Source organism: Myotis brandtii, unplaced genomic scaffold (assembly GCF_000412655.1).
Source record: "Myotis brandtii unplaced genomic scaffold, ASM41265v1 scaffold475, whole genome shotgun sequence".
Taxonomy (NCBI): domain Eukaryota; kingdom Metazoa; phylum Chordata; class Mammalia; order Chiroptera; family Vespertilionidae; genus Myotis; species Myotis brandtii.
Genome location: NW_005368148.1, coordinates 3271272 through 3294005, shown reverse-complemented (window position 1 = coordinate 3294005; position 22734 = coordinate 3271272). Strand labels below are relative to the sequence as shown.

Genomic DNA, 22734 nt, shown 5'->3' with positions numbered 1-22734 from the left:
TTGGGAAAATCAAGGTTAAAAAAAAGTCCAAAGTCACAATGTGGTTTTTTTTATTTTGTTTTCGAGATAAGACTTTTTTTAAAAATTAAATTTATTGGGGCAACATTGGTTAATAAGATTATATAGGTTTCAAGTGTACAATAAGACTTTTTTTTGTTGTTTCACAATTCTAGTGACTTTTTCCCTTTTAATTATTTCCACTTAATTACTAAATACACATTATTTTTAAGGGAAATGTTTCCTTGTCCTTAGTAATTACTTTGAAAGTCTTGGAATTCAAGAATTGAAAGATGCCCAGCCGTGTCGTGGCTCAGTGGTTGAGTGTTAACCTATGAACCAGGAGGTCATGGTTCAATTCCTAGTCAGTTCACATGCCCACATTGCGGGCTCCATTCCCCAGTAGGGGGCTTATAACTGCATCCTTAAATGTAATGCCTACTGGGGATTGGGCCTGCAATCCGGGCATGTGCCCTGACCTGGAATCGAACTGTAACCTCCTGGTTCATAGGTCAATGCTCAACTACTGAGCCATACTGGCAGGCAAAAAAAAGTGCCACTTTTAAATAATATTGCTAGAGTCACTGATAACATGTCAGGTGAGAAAACATGAATTTTAGTGAAATTTAACATATATAAGGAAATGGGAATAAAATAGTTGAATGGGTAATTATAACACTAACACTTATGTAATTATCACCCAGGTCAAAAAGTGAACGTTACCTGGCCGGACATTTTTATTGAAGGGAGGAGGCACAAGATTCCATAATCCCAAATACTTGTCATCACTGACACTGAATATAGAATATGGCTTCTTCCTTTTCTACTATTAAAAAATGTGAATAAAAACAAGTGAATATTGGGAAAAATTATACTGTGGCTAGAATTAATATGTTGATTATCACAAACTAAAGCAAGTATCTTATTCTCTTAAAGGAAATAATAAAAACATGTTTATTTCCAGGTGTTCTTCTCTATGGGCCTCCAGGCTGTGGTAAAACATTGATTGCCAAGGCTACAGCCAAAGAAGCAGGCTGTCGATTTATTAACCTTCAGCCTTCAACACTGACAGATAAGTGGTATGGAGAATCTCAGAAATTAGCTGCTGCTGTTTTTTCTCTTGCCATAAAGCTACAGCCTTCCATCATCTTTATAGATGAAATAGGTATGCTATGTTTTCTATTGGAGCATTTTAAAATGCTATATTTAAGGTTGGTATTTAGATGACCAAATTGAGTTTTGTTTTTTTAATATATTTTTATTGATTTCAGAGAGGAAGGGAGAAGGAGAGAGAGATAGAAACATCAATGATGAGAGAGAATCAGTGATTGGCTGCCTTCTACACGCCCCCCACTGGGTATCGAGCCCGCAACCCAAGCATGCACCCTGACGGGAATCGAACCATGATCTCCTGGTTCAAAGTGATGCTCAACCACTGAGCCATGCCGGCTGGGCCAAGTTGAGTTTTTAACAATTTTTAGGCCAAATTATTAAAAACAAAAGTGATAACCACCATCCTAATATGCTCTGCATAATTTCTGTGTTGCTGAATGAGTCTGTTCATTATCCTATTGGATAGCTTTTTCTGTTTTCCCTCTTACAAACCGAATGCAGTAGACATCCATTTGCATGTTTCCTTAAGCACATATGTTTGTCCAGGGTAGATATCAACTAGTAGTTGAACCATTAGACTGTGTGTTGTGTTCATCTTCAACCGAATGAGGACTACCAGTTCGTCAGGGTGGTTATACCTGTTTTCACTTTCATTGTGTAGTTTGTATCCCTAGAAACTCCCTAAACTTTTTTTTGTCAGATATTATCATTACTTTTTGCCAGTTTAAATAGCATAAATTATCTCATTATTGTTTTAATTTGGGTTTTCCAGCTTACTATTAAATTCAGGCATCTTTTAACATGTTGATTAGTCATTTGGATTTCCTTGCTTGTAAATTGTTGGTTTTTTGAGGTGATTTTTTTGTTTTGTAATTTTTTAAATATATTTTTATTGATTTCAGAGAGGATGGGAGAGGGAGAGAGAGATAGAAACATCAGTGATGAGAGAGAATCATTGACCGGCTGCCTCCTGCACACGCAACATTGGGGATCAAGCCTGCAACCCGGGCTTGTGCCCTTGCCCGGAATTGAACCTGGGACCCTTCAGGCCACAGGTTACGCTCTAACCAGCTAGGGCTTTTTGGTAATTGTTGTTGATGTTCATTATGATTGCTGGATCTTATGGTAAAACTATATTTAGCTTTGTAAGAAACTAGCAAACTATCTTCCAAAGTGGCTATACCATTTTGCAGTTTCATCAGCAATAAATAAAAGGAATCTGTTGTTCTGCATCTTCTTCAGCAGTTTATTGGATTTTATTATAAGTTTTTTTGATTTTAGCTATTCTAATAAGTTTGTAGCGGTGTCTTATTGTTATATTAATTTGCAATTCCCTAATGACATGTTATTGAGCATCTTTTCATACGCTTATTTGCATCTGTATATCTTCTCTGGAGAGGTGAGGTGGGTATCTGTTTAGATCTTTTTGGATTTTTCTATTGTTGAATTTTAAGAGTTCATTGTATATTTTGGATACAAATCCTTTGTCAAATATATGTTTCGTAAATACTTTTCCCTAGTCTGTGCTTTGGCTTTTCTCTAACAATGTCTTCCACAAGGAAGGACTTTTAATTTTAATGGACTCCAACTCCACTATTTTTTCTTTGATGGATTGTTTTTGGTGTTGTTTGTAAAAACTCATCATCATACCCTGTATGGATTTTCTCCTGTATTCTGGCTTTATAGTTTTGTGTTTTACATTTAGATCTGTGATGCATTTTGAGTTAATTTTTTGTGAAAGGTATAAGGTTTGTGTCTAGATTTTTTTTTAGTATATAAAAAATGTTCTAGCAACATTTATCAGATATGTATTAAGTTTTTATAAAAATACTTTATCCAACCTTTCAAATAGTGTTTACATGTCTTTTGCCATCCTTTTCACTATTCTGAGCCCTTATATTTAAGTGTGTCTCTTGTAAGCACTACTACACAGTGGTGGCTAAGTAGGCAGCTGAACTTAATTTATCTTTAAAAAATAAATAATTTTAAATGATTAGATTTTCTTTATTTTTTTTTTTTTTTTTTTTTTTTTTTTTTTTGGTGAGTTAGTTTGATACATAGTCCAATAATGGATAGATTGTACAAAATTGGAACTGTATAAGAAAATCCAGGATTTATTTTTACTGTCTTGTTTTATTCTTAGGATGTATGACCTTTTAGTTTTTTCATTCTAAGAGGAAAATGCTTCCCCGCTTCTTAAAAGCATTTGATGTTCATTGTAGATAATTTGGAAAACAAAATAATTCAAAACAGGAAATTAAAGTTGTTCTTAAGTATTTCACTGAGCAATAACCAAAGTTATTTGCATTTTGTTTGTTTTTTTACATGTATGCTAGCTTGTATGTTTTGAACCATTTTCTGTCCTACATTTTCCCACCTAATAGTGTTTTGACATTTTCTAATGTCATTTTATTTATTACCAGGGAAAGTGAGGAAAAGGTTGTGACCCCATAATTAAGAGCACAAAGGATACAGATAATCTGGAAAGTTGGGGCCAAACTACACAGATTTTCCTCGAAGACACTACTTGATCTTTTTCTAGCCTCTCAGTACCAGATCCTTTACTTCTTTTATATATGTTAGCATAAATGTATTTTTAGGAAAGAAATGAAGTTTGTGAATTGATTGTGTGTGTGTTTTTCAGTTTGCCCAATAATTTGCCAAAATTGTTATATCAGAATAATGTGTGAAAAGGCATAGTAACCCTTTTTCTTGTAATCTTTCAGGAAGTTATTGGCTTTTGGTTAAATGATTTGAGATTATATAAAGAGTAAATAATTCGTTAATTTCTAACATTAAGGACCTTTTCCTTCTAGACTCCTTTCTACGAAACCGTTCAAGTTCTGACCACGAAGCTACAGCCATGATGAAAGCTCAGTTCATGAGTCTCTGGGATGGATTGGATACTGATCACAGTTGCCAGGTATTTGAAAGAAATGTGCCTTAAACTTGTAGTGTTGAAAAGAAAAATCCAGGGTGAAACCTCTCCTTGGAATTTTTAGGATCATTATGCCAAGAAAGAGGAAGTGACTAGTGGCTCTGGGTCTGTTTTTACCCTTGCTTACCTCCCTAATGCACTGTCTTCATACTGGCCTCAGCTTAATTTCTTTAGTTTTTTTGCAGTTTGTCGATTGATTTATCTGAGTTTTGTAGATACTTTTTATTATTTGTGTATGTTTTATAGCCAGAGGGGTAAAGAACCTCCTTTATCCACCATGTTACCATAAATCAAAAGAAAGAGAAGAAAGCACAACAGGTGAATTTAGGTGACATTAATAGAAACGATTTTTATTAATAATTGGTTCTGATAAAGCTCTTCAATGGGAGTAGTTTACAGGTTTCCCAAACTAGTATTCTCCTAAGCAACAGAATTTAAAATACTTAGATAATTGAGTAGTTTAGGCCAGGTAAGAGGAAATAGCTTAATATGATACTCTATTCTATCATATTATAGTTTCAAAAGCCAAGGAAAGAATGATAATTGGATGAATTTTATACTCCAGAGCCACTTCATTCAGAGCTCCACAGCATGGTTCTGATATACACAACTGGAACAGTTTTCAGAACCAGGATTTCTTATCATGCTAATAGTGCTTACTGTTTTCCTTGACAGATTTTTATTTGAGGGAGCAAATAAAGATGTTACTTTTTTATTTAACTCCAGCACCATTTTATTTAACCTTTTTAGTGTTGAGGGTGTTAAAATTGACATTAATTTAAATAACAATTTTAGACATACTCTTCTTTGATCTGAACCAGTTAGCTTTTCTCTAAAATTGTCTGTTCTCTGACTATGGATGGAATCCAGTACCCCAGCTAGCTTTCTTATATGTCTGATATGGCCACAAATGAAACAAAAATAGTAGAATGACACAATTAAATCTGTCACCACTACCAGAAATCCAAGTTAACTGATGACGTTCTTCACCTTGAGATACATGGGACATAAAAGACCATAGTGTTTTTAGGATAGTCATTGACCTAAAGTTTTGAGGAATAAATTTAGATCTGATTATTTTAAATGTGAAATGATAAAAAATGTATCTTGATATTTTGTCTAAAGATTTTTAAAAGTCTTAACTAAATACCTAAAGGTGCATTAATTTTGTTGCTTAAATGCTAAAAAATTACTATTGCTTTCCATTTTTTATTTTAGTTCATTTACAGTAAATAAAGATAAGTGTAAAGGTTCCCTACCAGTTTTTGCCCCCTAAAATTGCTCCTTAAAATTTGCTGCTTGAAGTGAAACTACAAGTGGTTTCATTCACTCTTGCTTTTTCATCATGAATATTTATTATTATCTTATCGGTATTCTTTAGTCCATGTTATGTTAGATTTATTTGCATTCCTTGATCCTAATTTTTAGCATTCCATCTTCCATGGGTTTTTTTGTTTCATATCTCTCTTTTAACACTTAATACTCTATCTTAAAATGTACTTTCTTATATTCATCCTTTATCTTATGCAATTAGTTCATTTGATCACTCTAAGACTTTTTTTTGTTTTAAATGTAGTAAGAAATTTTCCTTTCTTATTAATTTATAGAATTGTAGATAGTCAGTAAAACAAACAAACCACAAAATAAGAGCATTAATATTTTGATTTTTAAGACCTCTTAACCAAATGCAAAATTGCATTGTAGAACTAACATTTCTCAAATTTGTATTTGTACTTTTTTCCCTCTAGGTGGCAACCTTTCACAGTTAATTGAAAGTAATTTGGCTCATAAATATCATTGAATGTAAAATATAAGATTTAATGGATTTTTCAACATGTTCTGGAGTTAGACTTGTAATTATTTCAGAAATCTAAAACTTCTTAGGCTGAAATAAAATAATATTAAATAAAACTTTCCATTAAAATACCAATAAATTTCATTTTGGATAGCTAATGTGTGCTGTTATTAGGTTATACAGAAATATCAACAGTAATGGTAATATTGAAGCCTTTCAGAAATTAACTTTTGTATATCTTTGTCTTTATTCATGTTGATTTTTTATCTCTACATCCTTTATAAATTAATGACATTAACACAGAGGTTGGCAGGGTCACCAGCATTTTTAAAAAAATTCTACCCAGAATTTTGATGTTTACTTTTATTCTGTTGCCCTTGTTTAAGGTTGAGTTGCTTGAGGTATTATTAGCATTGAAAAGATGTCACCTGTAGTGCTGACACATGCCATGAGATAATGATGTGAAATGTCGAGGAAAATGTACATATCTATTACTTTTACCAGTATCCTTAGACTTAGGGGAAATGATTCTTTCCTTATTACTATTAATATCCCACATATACTCCCAAGCTATAACATAAATGGCTTTTAGTTATTCAACATGTAGCAATTGAGTAACCATATTTTGTAAAATACAGTAATTTTTTTTTAAAAAAAAACATCTTATCAGAATTGCTATCACTATTAGGATTAACTTCAATTTGTATGTATAAATATTTGAGTAATACATACTGGATTAATGTCAGATTTCTTATAGAAGATTTAGTTTAAATGCCACTTAATTTTCTATATTTTCTAAGCCCCTTTAATAACAACTTAAAAGCATTATTATTGGTGGATTTAATACCTTTGCTTTCTTTATATATTTAGGTCATAGTGATGGGAGCGACTAATCGTCCTCAGGATCTTGACTCAGCTATAATGAGAAGAATGCCTACAAGATTTCATATCAACCAGCCAGTAGGTGGTTTTGATTGATGTTATGAACAGTTAAATACTCACTTTCTAAAGGTCTTTACCTGTGATTTCAAGAAAGGAATGATTTTTTTAAAATAGCACTTATTTATGACAGGCAGGGGAGGAATAGGGCAAAAATCCACATAATTGTTTCTTTGTTCTTTCTACTCTTGCTTTTCTCTTCTTTCTTTCCTAAGATCCATATGATTTGCTTCTCCTCAATGTATGTAATTACCTTAACTTTGCCTACATACTTTAGTGGTTTTCTTTAGATTGTTGCAAGTTATTTATGGAAGATACATACAAGAATCTAAATTGTAGTTTTAGGATAGGGGTTGGGGTTAAAGATCTGTTCTGTTCAGAAGTCCTGACAGGATAACAGCCGGGATTTATTTGATTAATTATTAGCAGCTGTAATAAGTGCTTTCCTTTGACAGGATTAATGGTTAACCAGTAGTTAAGATATTAGACTTTAACTTAATGGGAATGTGTTGAAACAGTACTATATGCTTTCCAGCATTCTTTTGTTAAGAAGTACCCTCCAGTAGATAATAATAATTTATTGATACTCTGATTTTTGCACAGAATACTCAGACCCTGAATTTTCTCTGACTTTAGATCAAAGAAAAAAAAACCTGTTAGTAACAGAAGATATGTACTATACAATCAGCATGTTACATGTACAGCTATGTAGAGGAACTTTTAGGTTGTTCCTTTCAAATTTTGAAGTAAATAATAATTCACTTACAATCTCTGGCTAAAAGTTCTTTGTCCCACTTAACATTCTGCAACTTACCAGATCAGTTTGTGGCAGTAAACCTGTTTCCTAAAGATTGATGGTTGTAGCCTCTATAAATTTACTCTGATTTGCTGTAGCTACAACCTCTGGTTCCTCTGAGAGTATGCATATATTTATCAACTCTTTTAGGAACTTTACCTGATAAATCAGTGAAGAGAATTTTTTTAACCTGATATAGGAGACTATACAATTTATTTTGTATGACCAGTATTCATTGAGCATTAATATGTGTCAAACCCCCACAAGGCTCTGGTGAAGGGAACATAGCCCCTGTCCTCAAAGAACTCTGTTGCAGTGTAGTCAGACATGTAAATAAATAATGCAAAGTGTACTGTACACAGGTATGTTTAAAGAACTGTGAGAACCTGAGATGATGAAGAATACTAATAATTCTGTCTGGGGAGTTGATGAAATGTACAGACTTAGCCCTGGCCAGTAGCTCATTTGGTTAGGCAGCGGTCGCCAACTGGTGGTCCATGAGGTCCGAAAGGTTGGCAACCACTGGGTTAGAGCATCGTCCCGATATGCCATGGTTGTGATTTGGATCTTCCATCAGGGCACATACAAGAAGTAACCAATGAGTGCCTTAATAAGTGGAACAACAAAGCAATGTTTCTTTCTCCCTCTCTCTCTAAAAAAAATTAATAAGAATTAAAATGTACAGAATCCAGCTGGGCATTGAAGGGTGGTAGGAAATTGTGAGGTAAGAGAAGGCTTTCCTGCCCAAATGAACAAAGGTAAGAAATTTCTGTGTGGAAGCTATGACTTCTGGGGTACTTCTGTTAGAGCATCAAGGAAAATAGATCATGAGACTGCTGCCAGGTTTGATGAACTTTGTATGCCACACAGAAGAATTTCTGTTTTATTTTGTTAGCTGGACATCCAAACAATTTTATGGAAAATTAGTCTACCTCAGTGGTTTGAAGACAAAGATTATATTGATAGAATATCTGCTTGTAGTCCAATAGAAAACAAAGTAGAATACAGTAGAATAGAACATACGATACATAGCATGGGAAGTAGACTCTACTAAAGTTATATTCGTTCCCCCCCCCCCAAGATTTTTGTATTTTTTATTGATCTTAGAATGGGGGTGGGGGGGTAGAGAGAGAGAGAGAGAGAGAGAGAGAGCGAGCTAGAGAGACAGAAAGAAACATCGTTCGGTTGCCTTCTGTAGGCACCCTGCCTGGGGATCGAATCTGAGACCTTCAGATGCACAGGATGATGCTCCAACCAACTGAGCCATACTGACCAGGGATAAAGTTATACGTTTAATATATTAATTTTTGTGAGTTACCAAAATGAATTGTAATAGATTTACAAATTTGTTATAAATTCAAAGACGGTTAATGTACAAACTGGGATTTTATAACCCTCTTTTCATTCTGTTTTGAGAGAATAGGGTAATTTTTTTTAATTGCATAACTATGACATCAAAGTGTATGATTAACCTTACCTTAAAACTCCTCTCCAAGTTAAATGTTTATTTTAAAATAAAAAAGTAGTTTTTGGAGATCACCTGACACACCAAATTAACCCTCATACGTAACATCCTTGAATTACAGAAACAGCAGGGTTTGTTGTGTTTTCCGGGTCATTTGATTTTATATTTGTCATCAGGTCTGATTTTTTTCAGTGGTTATGGAAATAGGGATGAGTTCAGCCATAATGATTCTTAAAAGCATTTATACTTTCTATATGTAAGGCATTTTATACCAGCTTCTATTCTCTGGTGTAATAGTAAGATGCATCATTGGGGGGAGCATGCAGGCATATGAACAAATGTGCTATCAGCACTAAATGAAATTCACTCATGTAAATTAGTGAACATGGAAGTTATATGTTGAAATGGAGGAACTGAAGGGGTTTTGTTTGCCATCTCTCCAATTACTGGTAAAAATTTTATGGCAGTGGTGTTTTCAGAAGTTTTCTAAATGAAGAAAAGGAGATTTACAGAGTAATAGAGGAAAGTCATTGGTAGTCATAGGTCGTCTACTCAAGAAATATTTAAGGGCATGTTTTCTGCCAGACATTGTGCTAGGCATTGGGGATTCAGAATAAGAAGATATAGTTGAGTAGGACAACCAAGACCTTGTTTTAGTCAGTAGCTTCCATGACCTCTGTCAGAGTTTCTGTCATTTCCTATAGGGATTGTCAGGTAATTTACAGGGAAGAAAGAAATATTAGGAAAACTAGTTGATTTCCCCGCCCCCCACCCCTTTTTTTTTAAAGCTAACTGGAAATTATCCTGTTTTAGGCTCTAAAACAAAGAGAAGCAATCCTGAAACTCATTTTGAAAAATGAAAACGTAAGTAAAAAATTACAATTTTTCCCTATCCTATAAATATAAATTACAATTTTTCCCTATCCTAAAAATGTTTATGTCTTTACATCATTTTAGAGAGAAATGAAAAAGAAAGCTGAGAATAGTGTAGCTTTGAACTTGACATAAATTACTATATAAAACTCTTGGCTGATGATATAACTCAATAATTATGGTATACTTGAACTACAGATTAAAATCCTCAGATATTTTTTAGTGTTTTCCAATTATACAAGATATGTTTATCTTTGTACAGAAATGTGGGGGTTTTGTTTTTTATTTAATTGTAATGTATTTTAAATATATATATTTTAGAGAGAGGGAGAGGAAGATAGGGATAGAAACATCAGTGATGAGAGAGAATTATTGATCGGCCATCTCTTACACGCCCCCCCCCAGTGGGGATCTAAACTGCATCCTGGGCACTCGCCCTGCCCTGGAATTGAACCGTGACCTCCTGGTTCATGGGTCAGTGCTCAACCACTGAGCCACACCGGGCTACACTTTTTTTTTTTTTTTTTTTTGTGCAGTCTAATCTTGTCTTTTGCCAGTCTGGTTTAGTCTGTTTGTATTATAATTACTCATAAATTTAGATTCATTCTTTCATTCCGTGTATCATGCTTTTTCTTTGTTTTCTCTCCACGTACCACACCCCATCCTGTGCTCTTTACTGTTGCCTTTATATTCTTTAGTCCTCTTTTCCCCTTTCCTCTGCTGCTTTAGAAGTGACACGTTCTCTTTTAGTGGCACCCTTCAATTTTTTTTTTACATGTATACTTAAAGTACAAGTTAATAGGTGTGCCCTCTTTTCAATACTATAATTTTAAGACTTTAAAATGCCTTAACGTAGGTGTCCCTTGTGTATTACATTTTCTTATTGTCTAGCATATTAGTTCTACGTGGCTTCTTTACCCCAAATTATTATTAGTTTATGTAGTAAAATTTATATAGATTTATCTATGTGCTTACTTTTTTCTTTGCTTATCATTACTGTTTGCCTCCCACCTACCTTCTGAGTTCACTTTTTTTTAAAATCAAAGAATATGTGATTTCTCTTTAACCCCCACTTTAGGAATTAGAACACTGTCATGTGAGGTCACAGTTTCAGGGCTGACAATAGACCCCGTGCCCTCTCAACTCCAAGTCTCTCGGCCTTGTGTAAATTTGCTCTTCTTACTTAACAAATTGCGGGAGATCACGAGCATTCTCATGTTTTCATATTACACAGTGTTTTACATAAATGTTAAAGGCACGCCTTAAAATTAAATACCCATTGATTTTGAAGTTATTTGTAACATGTTCATACAAGCTAATATCTTTTTAAAGTATGATATTTTGTAAAACGTTTTTTGTACTCGTTCAATAGAAACTTATCTGGCCACTGGGTAAAGCTAGCAATAAAACTACTGGTGCGCAATGTGTTAACCTTGGGTCTTCCACAAAAACAAATGGGAATTTAGTAACTAGTAAATGTAGCATTTCAAGTCAATGGGGAAAAGTAAACGTTAAGACAAATGGTTAGCTCTGTGGGGGAAAAATATAGCTGGATCTCTGCTACATTGTGTTCAAATCTGGCTTTGGCAATGGTGTGACCTTGGGTAATTTATTTAACCTTTCCAGGTCTCACTATTCTCTGAAAATGAATATGAGAATACTTACCTGACAGGATTAAATGAGAATAATACATGTAAAGTGAATGACACATAATCATTTAATAGATGGTAATTATTATAACTTTCCTTGCTTTTTTTTTCTCTTCATCTATGTATACATTTGGTATGATTATATTAACCCAAGTCTATTATGTGCCAATACAGTCACTTAATTGGTTTGACTATATAAACTTATGTTGGAGAGCAAAGACTGTAAGTGTTGAATTAATGGTGAGGTAACAGAATACCAAAGGATGTGAGAGTATTTCAATGGAATATATTTTTTGTAATGGACTTGGGACTTAAATAATGTAGGCTGTTTGCTAAATATGTTGACTATAGAAAAGTATTAACTTGGGACCCTTCTAAGAGCTACTGAAGTGATTCCAACATTGTTTGAATGTTTTTTTCACTATCACACCATGATATATCTACTGAGACTTATTGGTCATAATGACACTTAATAAAAATTAGATTTCAAATTTTAAGCTTTTATAGTTAAAACTGAAAATACTATTTAATGATTCTCTTTCCATGCTGTTCCAATTTGCTTACCATTCTTTATTTCTAAGATGAGTATTTGGATATATCCTTTGCAGTATATTTTATGTATTTTGTTTTTAAAGTGTGTTTTATACCCATTTGTTTAAGGTGGACAGGCATGTGGACCTGCTAGAAGTTGCCCAGGAAACTGATGGGTTTTCAGGAAGTGACCTGAAAGAGATGTGTAGAGATGCTGCCCTCCTCTGTGTCAGGGAATATGTTAATTCTACATCAGAGGAAAGGTATGTGTGTATAGAGTTGATCTCTAATATTTACCAAATCCTTTTAGAGCTTTTAGGTTAGTTTCTCTTATTTTGCTTTGTAATACGAACTCTGCGTATGGAATAAAAGGTAAGTTGGAATTAACAATCTCCCCAACTATATTTATTGTCTTTTTTTAAAGGTGAGTTCTGAAGATGATTGTGGGGGAGGGGTGTTTTGAGGAGAGTCTAAAATGAAGAGGTAGAGATAAAAGGCTAAATTTATACTGAAAATCCATGGACTGGTCACAGAAAGCTGACAGAAACTTAGGTTTGCCCATCTTCACTAAGAAAACAGGGTCCTCTAGTGTTCCTGGATTGCTTTGTATCTTAAATTCCTAAATTTCATTTTATATGATAATAGTACCTTGTGTTCCAGAAATTTAACATGTAAATGGGTGGGCCTTGCTGTGGACTAGATTTCAACTTCTTAATAAAAATATATTTACTAAACAAATAAACCATTTGTCATTGCAGCAAATTGCACTTGAAACCAATTTCAAAGTATGAGCTTGAGAAACCAGTTTTGTACCAACCTTATTCCAGCAAAGATACTGCTGAACTGGAAGCTCAGCTCTCATGAACTATGTCCCTTGGGAAGTTTTCCAAAAGGCTACTTGCCCTGAGCCAGTATAACTCTGCATTCTAAACCCCTGTTCAAAGTATCAAACTTCCTTTTTTTCAATCCTCACCCAAGGATATCTTTCCATTGACTTTTAGAGAGAGTGGAAGGGAGGGGGAGAGACAGAGAGAGAGAAACATCGATGTGAGAGAGAGACACATCAGTTGACTGCCTCCCACACATGCCCTGACCAGGGTCAGGGATTGAGCCTGCAACTGAGGTACGTGTCCTTGACTTGAATGGAACCTGGGACCCTCAGTCCACAGGCCGATGTTCTACCCACTGAGCCAAACTGGCCAGAGCCAAGTATCAACCTCTTCTTAACGAAGAATTTCTATGACTCTGGCAAGCTAGTGGACTTTGGGGCTTGTGTTGAATGAGTTCTCCAGCTCTTACCCTCTGTTTCTGTCTTTTTTCCTCATGCCCCTGAGGCTTTCACTCCAAGTGACCTGGATTTACCTCTTGTATTGTGTTTAATTATAGTGCATTGCCATAGAAGAAAAAGCTGCTCTTGGTATAGAAAGGTTTGCATGAAAGCTACCCTGTTAACCCTAGCTAGGTATGCACTAGTCCTGGACCTTTCTTCCGTGTTCCCTTGATCCCTATCATGCAGAGAGCAACTCCCATTTATTTATTGCTCCAGCTGCTCTAGCGCTAAAGTTGGGAATACTTTTGACCTCTGTAGCCAATCTACATGCCAAAGCTTTTTATTCTTATAAATAAGATTAAGAGGAGAAAAAGAAAATAACTTACAAATTTTGCTTAAATAAAATTACATTAATAATGAAAGTTTCTCTGCTGTCCTCAAAGCCGTGAAAATTTTAATATTTCAATGTGAAAAATCTGACCAATAGACTTGGATTATCTTAAAATTTTTTCGCAAATGGTTTTTCCTAAGTGTCCGTAAGTTACAAAGGAGACATTATATACTGTGTTTTTCTTATGATTGAAGTTGGGAGGACCTTGATTAGTTGGTTTTTATTAATAGCAAAGAATTTATTTTAGTTTGTCAAAAGCTAAACATACACATGAATTATATCTGTAGGAAAGCTACTTTTTAATTCCAATTTTGATGGGAATATGTTTGACTCCTTGATTGGAATTAACATTTCACTTTGGTAAATTGGCACACCTTTATAGAACATTTTCACCATATGGTAATATTCTGTACTCATATTCTTAGTGTGAAGTATTTGATTTTGGTTACCACAGCTATGATGTTTATAAGCCAGCCATTTAGCTTTCTACCTTTTAGCAGTCAGTGCTTTTTAAAAATCTCAGTCTAAGACTTGTAATGCATAGATAGCTCCTGAAAAAGTTTGCATGAAGCTTTTAATTGTGGTTGTCTTTGGGGTCTTGGTTGGGAAAGATTTATTTTTTAATCATGGTAAAAATCTTTTAGAAAGGTATCTTCTAAAGTTTTTTAATATCTGGGGGTTTTGTATTTGCATTTTAGCCATGATGAAGATGAAATTCGGCCTGTGCAACAACAGGACCTGCATCGGGCGATTGAAAAGATGAAGAAGTCGAAGGATGCAGCGTTTCAGAATGTTTTAACACATGTTTGTCTAGATTAAGAGTAAACGTCATTTGTGCAGGTCAGTGCAGCCTAGTTGGGTGTGCCCTGTTATCATTAGTGGAAATAGAATGGAAGGAATGGTGTTCTTACACAGTGAGGGAGTTGAATGACACTGGTTTTATACTCTGAATTCTAAGTTATTGAGACATGGTTGTTCTATAAATGGTATTGCCACTTGTCAAAAATCATGAGGAGGAACAATTTAACCCAGCCTGCGTGTGGGTGCTTGTGTTTGGCCTCTTTAGCCATATGTTGCAGCCTTATTACATCTAAGCTTGTCTTAAAGTGACAGGTGAGTCATTGAGTCATTAGTGAGAAATGGAGATGTGGTTAAGTGCTGCTTTCTAGATATGTGAGCGTGTGTGTGTATTGAATGTATATAGTCACACATTTTATATTGACATTCTGTAGATATGTTTGAATACAGAAACTTTTTTTTACCCCCAACTACTGAATCAAAAAGTACTAAATGCTATATAGCAAAACTAAGATTGATGGTTGTGTCTATAAGGTACAGCGATTCAGCCATTTTCAGTTGTCACTTGTTTCAGCTTTTTTTAAAGTTGAGCATTCTCTGAAGTTGAACAGTTGGAGTCAGCCACATATGAATACTTAGATGTGGCTTAGTTATTATGGTTGTCAGGATAACCATATAATACTTGTTCAGAGATCAGCATTGAATGGTTTTCAGGCAGTTGCGTGATCAAGACCAATTTCACCTTTCCACAGCACACTGAGTAGAGACATTTATAAATTGATATACGTAAAGGTGATTGAAAGACATTCAAAAGAATAGCTTAGAAAAACCTCAGTGCCATACAACACATGTATGTGACTTCCCCTTTCTTCATCTAATGTTGCCTAGTTCTGTTGTAACCATGATTTTTTAATGTTATTTTATAGTTATGTGTTCTTTATTTATGGTCAAATATAATTTGGTCATCAAAAATAAAATAATTTATTGAAACAAGTAGCTGTTACTAAATATACTTAAAAATACTCATTTTGTAACTGAAATTTAAAGTTTTCTTAGCATATTATAAATTGTGCCCCAGTTAGTACAAATATACACACATCAGAATTCCCATATTGTATCTATAGTCACTTGAGGCTGTGTGTGCTAACATGTCAGTGAAACATTTTTTTGTCCACAATTTCACTAATTAGAATTCTGTTACGGCACTTAAACACACAGCAGGAGGAGCGTGGCACACTGTGACAGAGGAACCTTCTGAATCATCAGGAAGATTAAATTATGCTCTTTATGTTTTTGTTTTTATTGTATTTCTTTGAAAACTTTAAATCTTTATTTGTGCATTATTGGAGTAACTTTTTGAGTCTCATTAGAACCTGCTGAATAGTTGGTTCTTCAGTTGTGCTTTGGTAGGTGGGGTATAGGTTCTGGGATAACACTTTGGATAACAAAAATCAAGTTTTGAAAAATTGTGAAGATGATTGAAAAATTGAATGCAAAACACAAGATACCAAAAAAATATAGTCTCCATTTTTAATAATTATACTATTATTTTATAAATGTGTAATAAAGAGGTCCCTCTTAATTGATTTTTCTCTACTTATGGCTTGGTCTTTTTCAGTTATGTAAAATTTTCTGGGTGGTTTTGGTTTATAAACCTTGCCCTCGGACTGGTTTTATCTTGCTGTGCAGCATTCACACTTCTGTAGCTTATATACTAGTATCTAATAATTATTTTTGTCTTAGTAAGAATTTCAGTAATCATTAATTTTAATCTTATGACTTATTGATAAAAAATAAGGTGTGATATATTCCTTCTCAGGTCCTTTCTATTTATCTTCTCTTAAATTCAGAATATCCAGTAGTAGTTATTAAATTTATCATAGTTTTAATCATCAAATGAAGTTAGAGAAATACACTAATCCCAGCAATTATGACTCCTTGAAGCATCTTAATGCCTTAAAGTAATTGAGGAAACTTTATTATTATTTTGCTTAGAGTTTCTGACTTGAGAAAATTAGAGTTTCTGACTTGAGAAAATGCTTTTTCCCTAAGTAATAAACATTGGGAAAGGCCTTTTTTTATTAAAGTATAGTTGAGATGCAATATTATGAATTTCAGGTGTACAACACAGTTATTTAACATTTATATATGTTACGAATTAATCACCATGACAAATCTAGTAACCATCTGTCACTGTACAGTTATTGCAATAGTCTGTATTCCCTTGTGCTGTACATTACATCCCATAACTTATTTATTTATAACTGGGAGTTTGTACCTCTTATTCCCCTTCACATTTTCCCTCCCTCCCCTCAAGTTAAAGCTTTCCTTACATGTGTAGGTGAAAATTCTAAGACATGTTCATGAAATTGTATTAAGATGTATAGCAACTAGAAACAAATGAGATCAAAGCTACAAGAAACCATTTAACAATGAAAGTAAAACAAAATATCCTCAGTAACACTGGTGTAAAATTTACACTATTATAACTCAACTAGAGGCCCAATGCACGAAATTCGTGCAAGGGGCTCAGCCCTCACAGCCGCAGTGCCCGGCTTCGTCCTGAAGGTCGTCCGGGCGGTCGTTCTGCTGTTTGGCCATCAGGTCTAATTAGCATATTATGCTTTTATTATTATAGATAGCTCATAAAGGTCTCATTACTGAAACACTGAACTGGGAATGTTTTTGTGATTGTCTAATATTTAGTTATAAATCTGCTTGAGCACACTTTAGTTGTAAGCTTTTGTGCTTTGTAATACAATTGCAATGAATGTGAATTCTGGTGTGGGCACCAAGGACACAGATTTGTGAAGTGTGGCAGCTCAGTTTTAAAACCCAAGCCAAGCATACTGAAGTAATTACTGGCATGCAAAACTTGGAACTGAAATGGAACACAGTGGTGTGTGTCTCACTAGCTAACGTTGCACTATTGTTCCTTCAAACCTTCAGATATAAGAACTGTTGATTGATCTGGTGACCATCTCATTTCCTGATGACCTACCTGTGCTTGACCTAAAAGTTAGGTGATAGAAAGGAGGAAGATGAGGAAAAAGCGAACTCTGCTGTTCTCACGTAGCCAAGAGTTGTTTCTTCTTACAAGGAATATGGTTGGAAAGAAATCTTGTGGCCTGATTCAAGTGTTGATAATATTTATAAGTCCACCAATATCTGACTGAATGGTTTATACATGCCTTTCCAGGACTTTTTCACACTGCCTGTACAGTTTGGCATACTCCCTTGGCACCACTTACATCTTCATGAACTTACACATTTCCTGCCCTACTTTGTCCTACTAATTGTCACTGGGAGCCAACAAGTAGGGATCTGGGGAGGAAAAGGGAGGGGGGACAAGTGACACCAGTTTTATTGTAGTGAGGACCAGCAGCAGTCATTTTCATTAAGCCTTCAGGACAGAAAGGAGGCTGGGGGCTCAAGGAGGAAGAGAACCAAAATGCAAGCCTTCCTGGAGGCCCCTGAAAGTACGTGTGGAAACAGGTATCCTTTTTGCATATAGAAGTAGCAATTGCTGAGGTCAGTGGAGGTATGGGAGTTACTGCAGACGAACACAACTGCTTCCAACCCCACTGGTAAAACTCCTTGCGGGCACTTTGAGAAAAAGGGAGCAAGTTAAAAAAAAATTTCATTTCGGATCCTCAGGCAATGAAATCCTGGGGAGAGGTCCCTAAGAAACCCGGTCACCTCTGAAAACATCACTAGTGCTTGTGTCACTCCCATCTAGAGCAGTTCTTGAAATGACGTGGGTAAGGGCCACCAGCCTCGTAATTATGGTCTGAAAGAGTTGCTGCTGTTTCCAGTTATTTGAAGTCACCGAGCCCTCAACAGTCATGTGGTCAACCCACACTCAGTGTTACAGGCAGAGAAGCCCCGACGTTTATTTTGAGAAATTTATTAACATGAGGACAAGCATCAGTTGTACATACAAATATCATTTGCACTGTGTGGTATTAGAGCAGAAGAACAGTTATAAATATATTTAAAAATCACAAACTATATGGGTTAAGGCACTATATCCTGTCTCATGTTTTCAATAAATATGCTGTTTTTTTAAAAAGGCAATTATGAGTACCTCCAATTAGGTGAATATAGGCACTCTATTATTAAAGACAGTCAGTTACACTTTGCTGTGACGATTGTATATTATTCTCAAAAGAACTTTCATTAGCTAAGATTAGCATTTAAGAAAACAACACAGAATATTTAAAAAAATCACAGTTTTCTCTTTCCAGTTTAAGTCTCTTCCAGAGAGACCCATGTACAAAAGGTACTGTTTCTTCATATATCCCTTAGCACAAGGAATTACACATAAAGTATAAAAAGATTGCCTCCCAGGAAGTAAAGCCATCAGAGGGGCTGGATGTCTCAGAACCAGCAATAAATCTTTGGAAAAAGTTTTTCCTTTTTTTTTTTTTTAACTGCAATAAAATCAGCTGAGTTTTAAAAACTCGACCTTTCAGCATCCAAGAAGGCTGCTTTGTAAGTGCCCTCTATTTAAGGAGCTTTACTAAGCAGTTGAGGGGAATCAGACCTGGCTCCTGTATTGTACAGTATAGACCGAGTTCAGAGAGGGAGTCACGTGGCCTGGGTGCTCATTCAGTACCACCAGTACTTCCTGATTATGCCCATTTTCTGTTTTTGCTGCCATGCCCAGCAGCTCACCAAGCATGTGCTCACGCTTTGTCTTAGTTTGGTCACCTGTCAGGGGACAGGGTTGCATTCGATGGTTTCTGTGGTCTTTTCCAGTTTTAGCAGCTCAGTAATCTGATGGCACGAATGGTTTTCAGTTATAGCAGCTGCTGCTGCAGTGTAAAGGCATAGCCTCTTCATAGAGGAGAAAAAGTAACTTTCCACAGTATTTCCTGGGTGGAAATCTCATCAAAGCACTCAATGCTATTTAATGACAAGACACGGTTTCACTGGAGTTATATTATTCACGGAAGTGCATTAAGACTTCTCTTATTAGTTAATAGAACTTTCATGGCAGAAGTAGGTTGCATAGATCTCTGAGAGTAAATTCACATTTTCACACATTCTCCAGTCAGATCATACTTCAGCACCTAAAAGATTGGGCAGTAGGGCTGTATACTACGTGAGGAGAAATATTAGGAAGAATCTTGATGTGAGTCACACCTCATTCAGGGTGAGAAATTATTTTGTTGTATAGAAGAGGCTGCCCATCTGATTTATTCTTGTGTGTAACATTGGTAGAGGGTAGGTTGGTAAAACTTAAGCTGGAAAATGTGTTTTCCTTTTTGGCAAGTAAACTAGACACATGGTCAGAGCTTTAAGAAATCTAGGACCTACCTGTTCAGATGCAGTAGACAATACAATTAATTTCATTCTAAAATGATAATATTGCTGTTAACCTGCTAAGATTTGGTCTTCAGTTTGACTTTTATATATTGAGGTTGACTCTAAATTTTAGACACAATTATTACCTCATTATAAACCACTAAAATCAGTCATTGAGAAACAATTGGATTCAAAGCATCTAATCACAAAAATAGGAAAGGGAATCAAAAAGCACTTGAGAAAGAAGCTGGAGCCGAGGGCATTTAGCTGCTCTTCTCCAGGGACCTGTAGTAATCTGTCAGGACTTTCCACGCTTTGGGGGCCATGAAGCCGTCTGGGGGGTTCTCTCCTTCCCGGGCCAGCTTCCTCATGCGGGTTCCTGAGATGAAGTCAAACTCGTTGTGCCTGTCACAGGATAGGAACAAAGAACTCTGCGTAGGTAAATAACATCTTCCTTAAAGATTCCTGGAGTAGCTTATGGGTTCTGAGAACACATTTTTTTTCCTTCTGTAAAATGCTGCATCTTCTAAAATGGCAATTCGTTAATTCTTCAGTTCAGTAAAGGAACTTGCAGAAGAAGGGGACATAATGCAGCTATCCATTCAATATGTACTGTGTCTACTCTGTTCACGGAAGTGTCTTGTATTGCTCTGCCTACTTCTGTGTGCTCTGAGTATGATTAGTGCCTCATAATGCTCATTAAAAGATTTTTCTGCCCCAGCCGGCATGGTTCAGTGGTTGAGCATCCACCTATGGACCAGGAGATCACGGTTCAATTCCCATTCAGGGCACATGCCTGGGTTGCAGGCTCGATCCCCAGTGTGGGGCTTGCAGGAGGCGGCCGATCAATGATTCTTTCTCATCATTAATGTTTCTCTCTCTCTCCCTCTTCCTTCCTCTCTGAAATCAATAAAAAGAAAAAAAAAGATTTTTCTGGCCCAGCGGGTATGGCTCAGTGGTTGAGCGTCGCCCTATGAACCAAGAGATCCCTGGTTTGATTCCTGATCAAGGGCACATGCCTGGGTTGCAGGCTCGATCCCCTGTGGGGGGCATGCAGGGGGCAGCCAATCAGTGATTCTCATCATGATGTTTCTAATTTCTCTCTCCCTCTCCTTTCCTCTCTGAAATCAATAAAAATATATTTAAAAATATAAAATAAAATTTTAAAGAAAAAGAATTGAGGGTCAGATAAAGAGCTTCACAGACAAGAAAAAGCTAAAGGAGTTCACCACCACCAAACCAATATTACATGAAATGTTGAAAGGTATTCTTTAAGAAAAGGAAAAAGAAGAAGATATAAAAAATATGAACAACCGCCCTGGCCGGTTTGGCTCAGTGGATACTCCCTTCCTCTCTGTAAAAAATCAATAAAAATATATTTAAAAAAAATATGAACAACAAAATGGCAATAAATACATATCTATCAATAATTGAATCTAAAAATCAAAATAAATGAACAAGCAATCTAATGAACAAAATAAACTGGTGAATAACAGAATCAGAGGCATGGAAGCATGGAACACACTGACCAATCTAAGAGGTAAGTGGGGAGGGGAGGCAGGAAGAAATTAACCAAAGATCTTACCTATGGACATAAACAGGATGGTAAAGGCCGGGGGCAGGGCGGGAACGGGGGGGTGGGTGGTAAAAAGGGGGACATTTGAAATACTCTCAACAATAAAGAGTAAAAACAAAAAACGAATTTTCCTTTGAAAACCTACCTTTTGGGATCATAGAAGTCCATGGCTTTTTTGGCTTTGTTGTAGGCAGCCACTCGGAACGGAATGATTTCCACAGAGGTGAGGCCAGGGGCCATGCTCAGTACCTTGCCCCCGTGAGTGGGCTCATACAGGTCTTTCTTGGTCTCGGGGTGGGGCATTCCTGCAGGGTCCCGGCCCACAATGTAGAAGTTGGCCCCCGCAACCATCCGGGCCCTGCAGTGCCACTGGACCTAGGAAACATCAGGTAAGGGACTTGCTGGTTATCCTTGGCCAATTCTGTGGTTCCCTTTACACGCCTTTATTCTGCTTTAAAGGTAATTCAGTAATGTTGGCCCACTAATAATTGCAAGAAAGTCAGTGAGGTATCTAAGACTCCACCCTCTCTTCTTCATCTGCGTGGTTATGTTGGGTGGGACAGCAGTTTTAAAGATAAGAATCCCCCTTTTAGAACCTGAGGTTATATTTCCTCATCTCTCCAAGGCTAGCAGACCAGGAACACTCAGATCTCACTTTTTACAGAACTGTGTGGATTTTACCCTCCAGTCCTCCTCTATTCAGAATAAATCACAGTTAAGGAAATTAACAAACTCCAGTGTCTCTTTTCTGACTGTCAAGAATGAGCCAATTACCTTTCATATGCATTGACTCCAGTTCAACACAGCAATGGGATTTCAAAATGAACTGTCTTCTTTAAAGCTCAGATAGAAACAGAGAGGGTAGAGAGGAGAACTAGGAGGCCTGGAACTTTGATCTGGTTAAAGAGATTTAATTTGTTAAACTCTGGGACATTCCAAAAGGTTGAGATCCTTTCAATTCATCACACTTCCTGCAAACTTGTTCAAATCCACTACACCAGTGGTGCCGTGGGACAGGGGTCTCTGATAGGCTCGCTGTGTGTTGAGAGGGACATATTCTCCGTGCGCTTCTAACGTAGCTCACAGAGATTGGAGACAGAGTCACTGGAACTTCAGAAACTGAATATTGGGTTAGACACAACTTGCCCTATAACCCAGTTAAGTGGTACGATCTACCTCATTTACATGACAACTTCATATTCTCAAAGGTGGTGTCTGACAGGTTTGATTTGATGTTTCTAGCACTTTCATATGCACTACATGGAAACATAGGTCAATTGGATAAAGAAGAGA

The 22734-nt window shown here is 36.0% G+C and overlaps 2 protein-coding genes across 4 annotated transcripts in view; one reads left to right on the top strand and one right to left on the bottom strand.

Moving 5' to 3' along the window:
- ATAD1 (ATPase family, AAA domain containing 1) overlaps positions 1–19368 on the top strand; it is a 31693-nt gene extending 12325 nt beyond the window's left edge. For 2 of the 3 annotated variants that reach the window (XM_014547482.1, XM_014547483.1), the window contains exons 5-10: positions 962–1162; positions 3927–4033; positions 6714–6803; positions 9857–9907; positions 12226–12359; positions 14456–16141. In XM_014547482.1, coding sequence (XP_014402968.1) covers positions 962–1162; positions 3927–4033; positions 6714–6803; positions 9857–9907; positions 12226–12359; positions 14456–14576 — 704 coding nt within the window. In that variant the 3' untranslated portion in view covers positions 14577–16141. Of the gene's footprint in view, positions 1–961; positions 1163–3926; positions 4034–6713; positions 6804–9856; positions 9908–12225; positions 12360–14455; positions 16142–17504 lie in introns of those variants that run through there. The other variant, XM_005875935.2, reaches the window with a different exon arrangement.
- The window catches only part of PAPSS2 (3'-phosphoadenosine 5'-phosphosulfate synthase 2), a 42854-nt gene continuing 38570 nt past the window's right edge, over positions 18451–22734 (bottom strand). Inside the window, exons 11-12 of the mRNA XM_014547457.1 lie at positions 21587–21816; positions 18451–20270 (exon numbers count right to left, since the gene is read on the bottom strand). Coding sequence (XP_014402943.1) covers positions 20129–20270; positions 21587–21816 — 372 coding nt within the window. The 3' untranslated portion in view covers positions 18451–20128. The remainder of the gene's footprint in view (positions 20271–21586; positions 21817–22734) is intronic.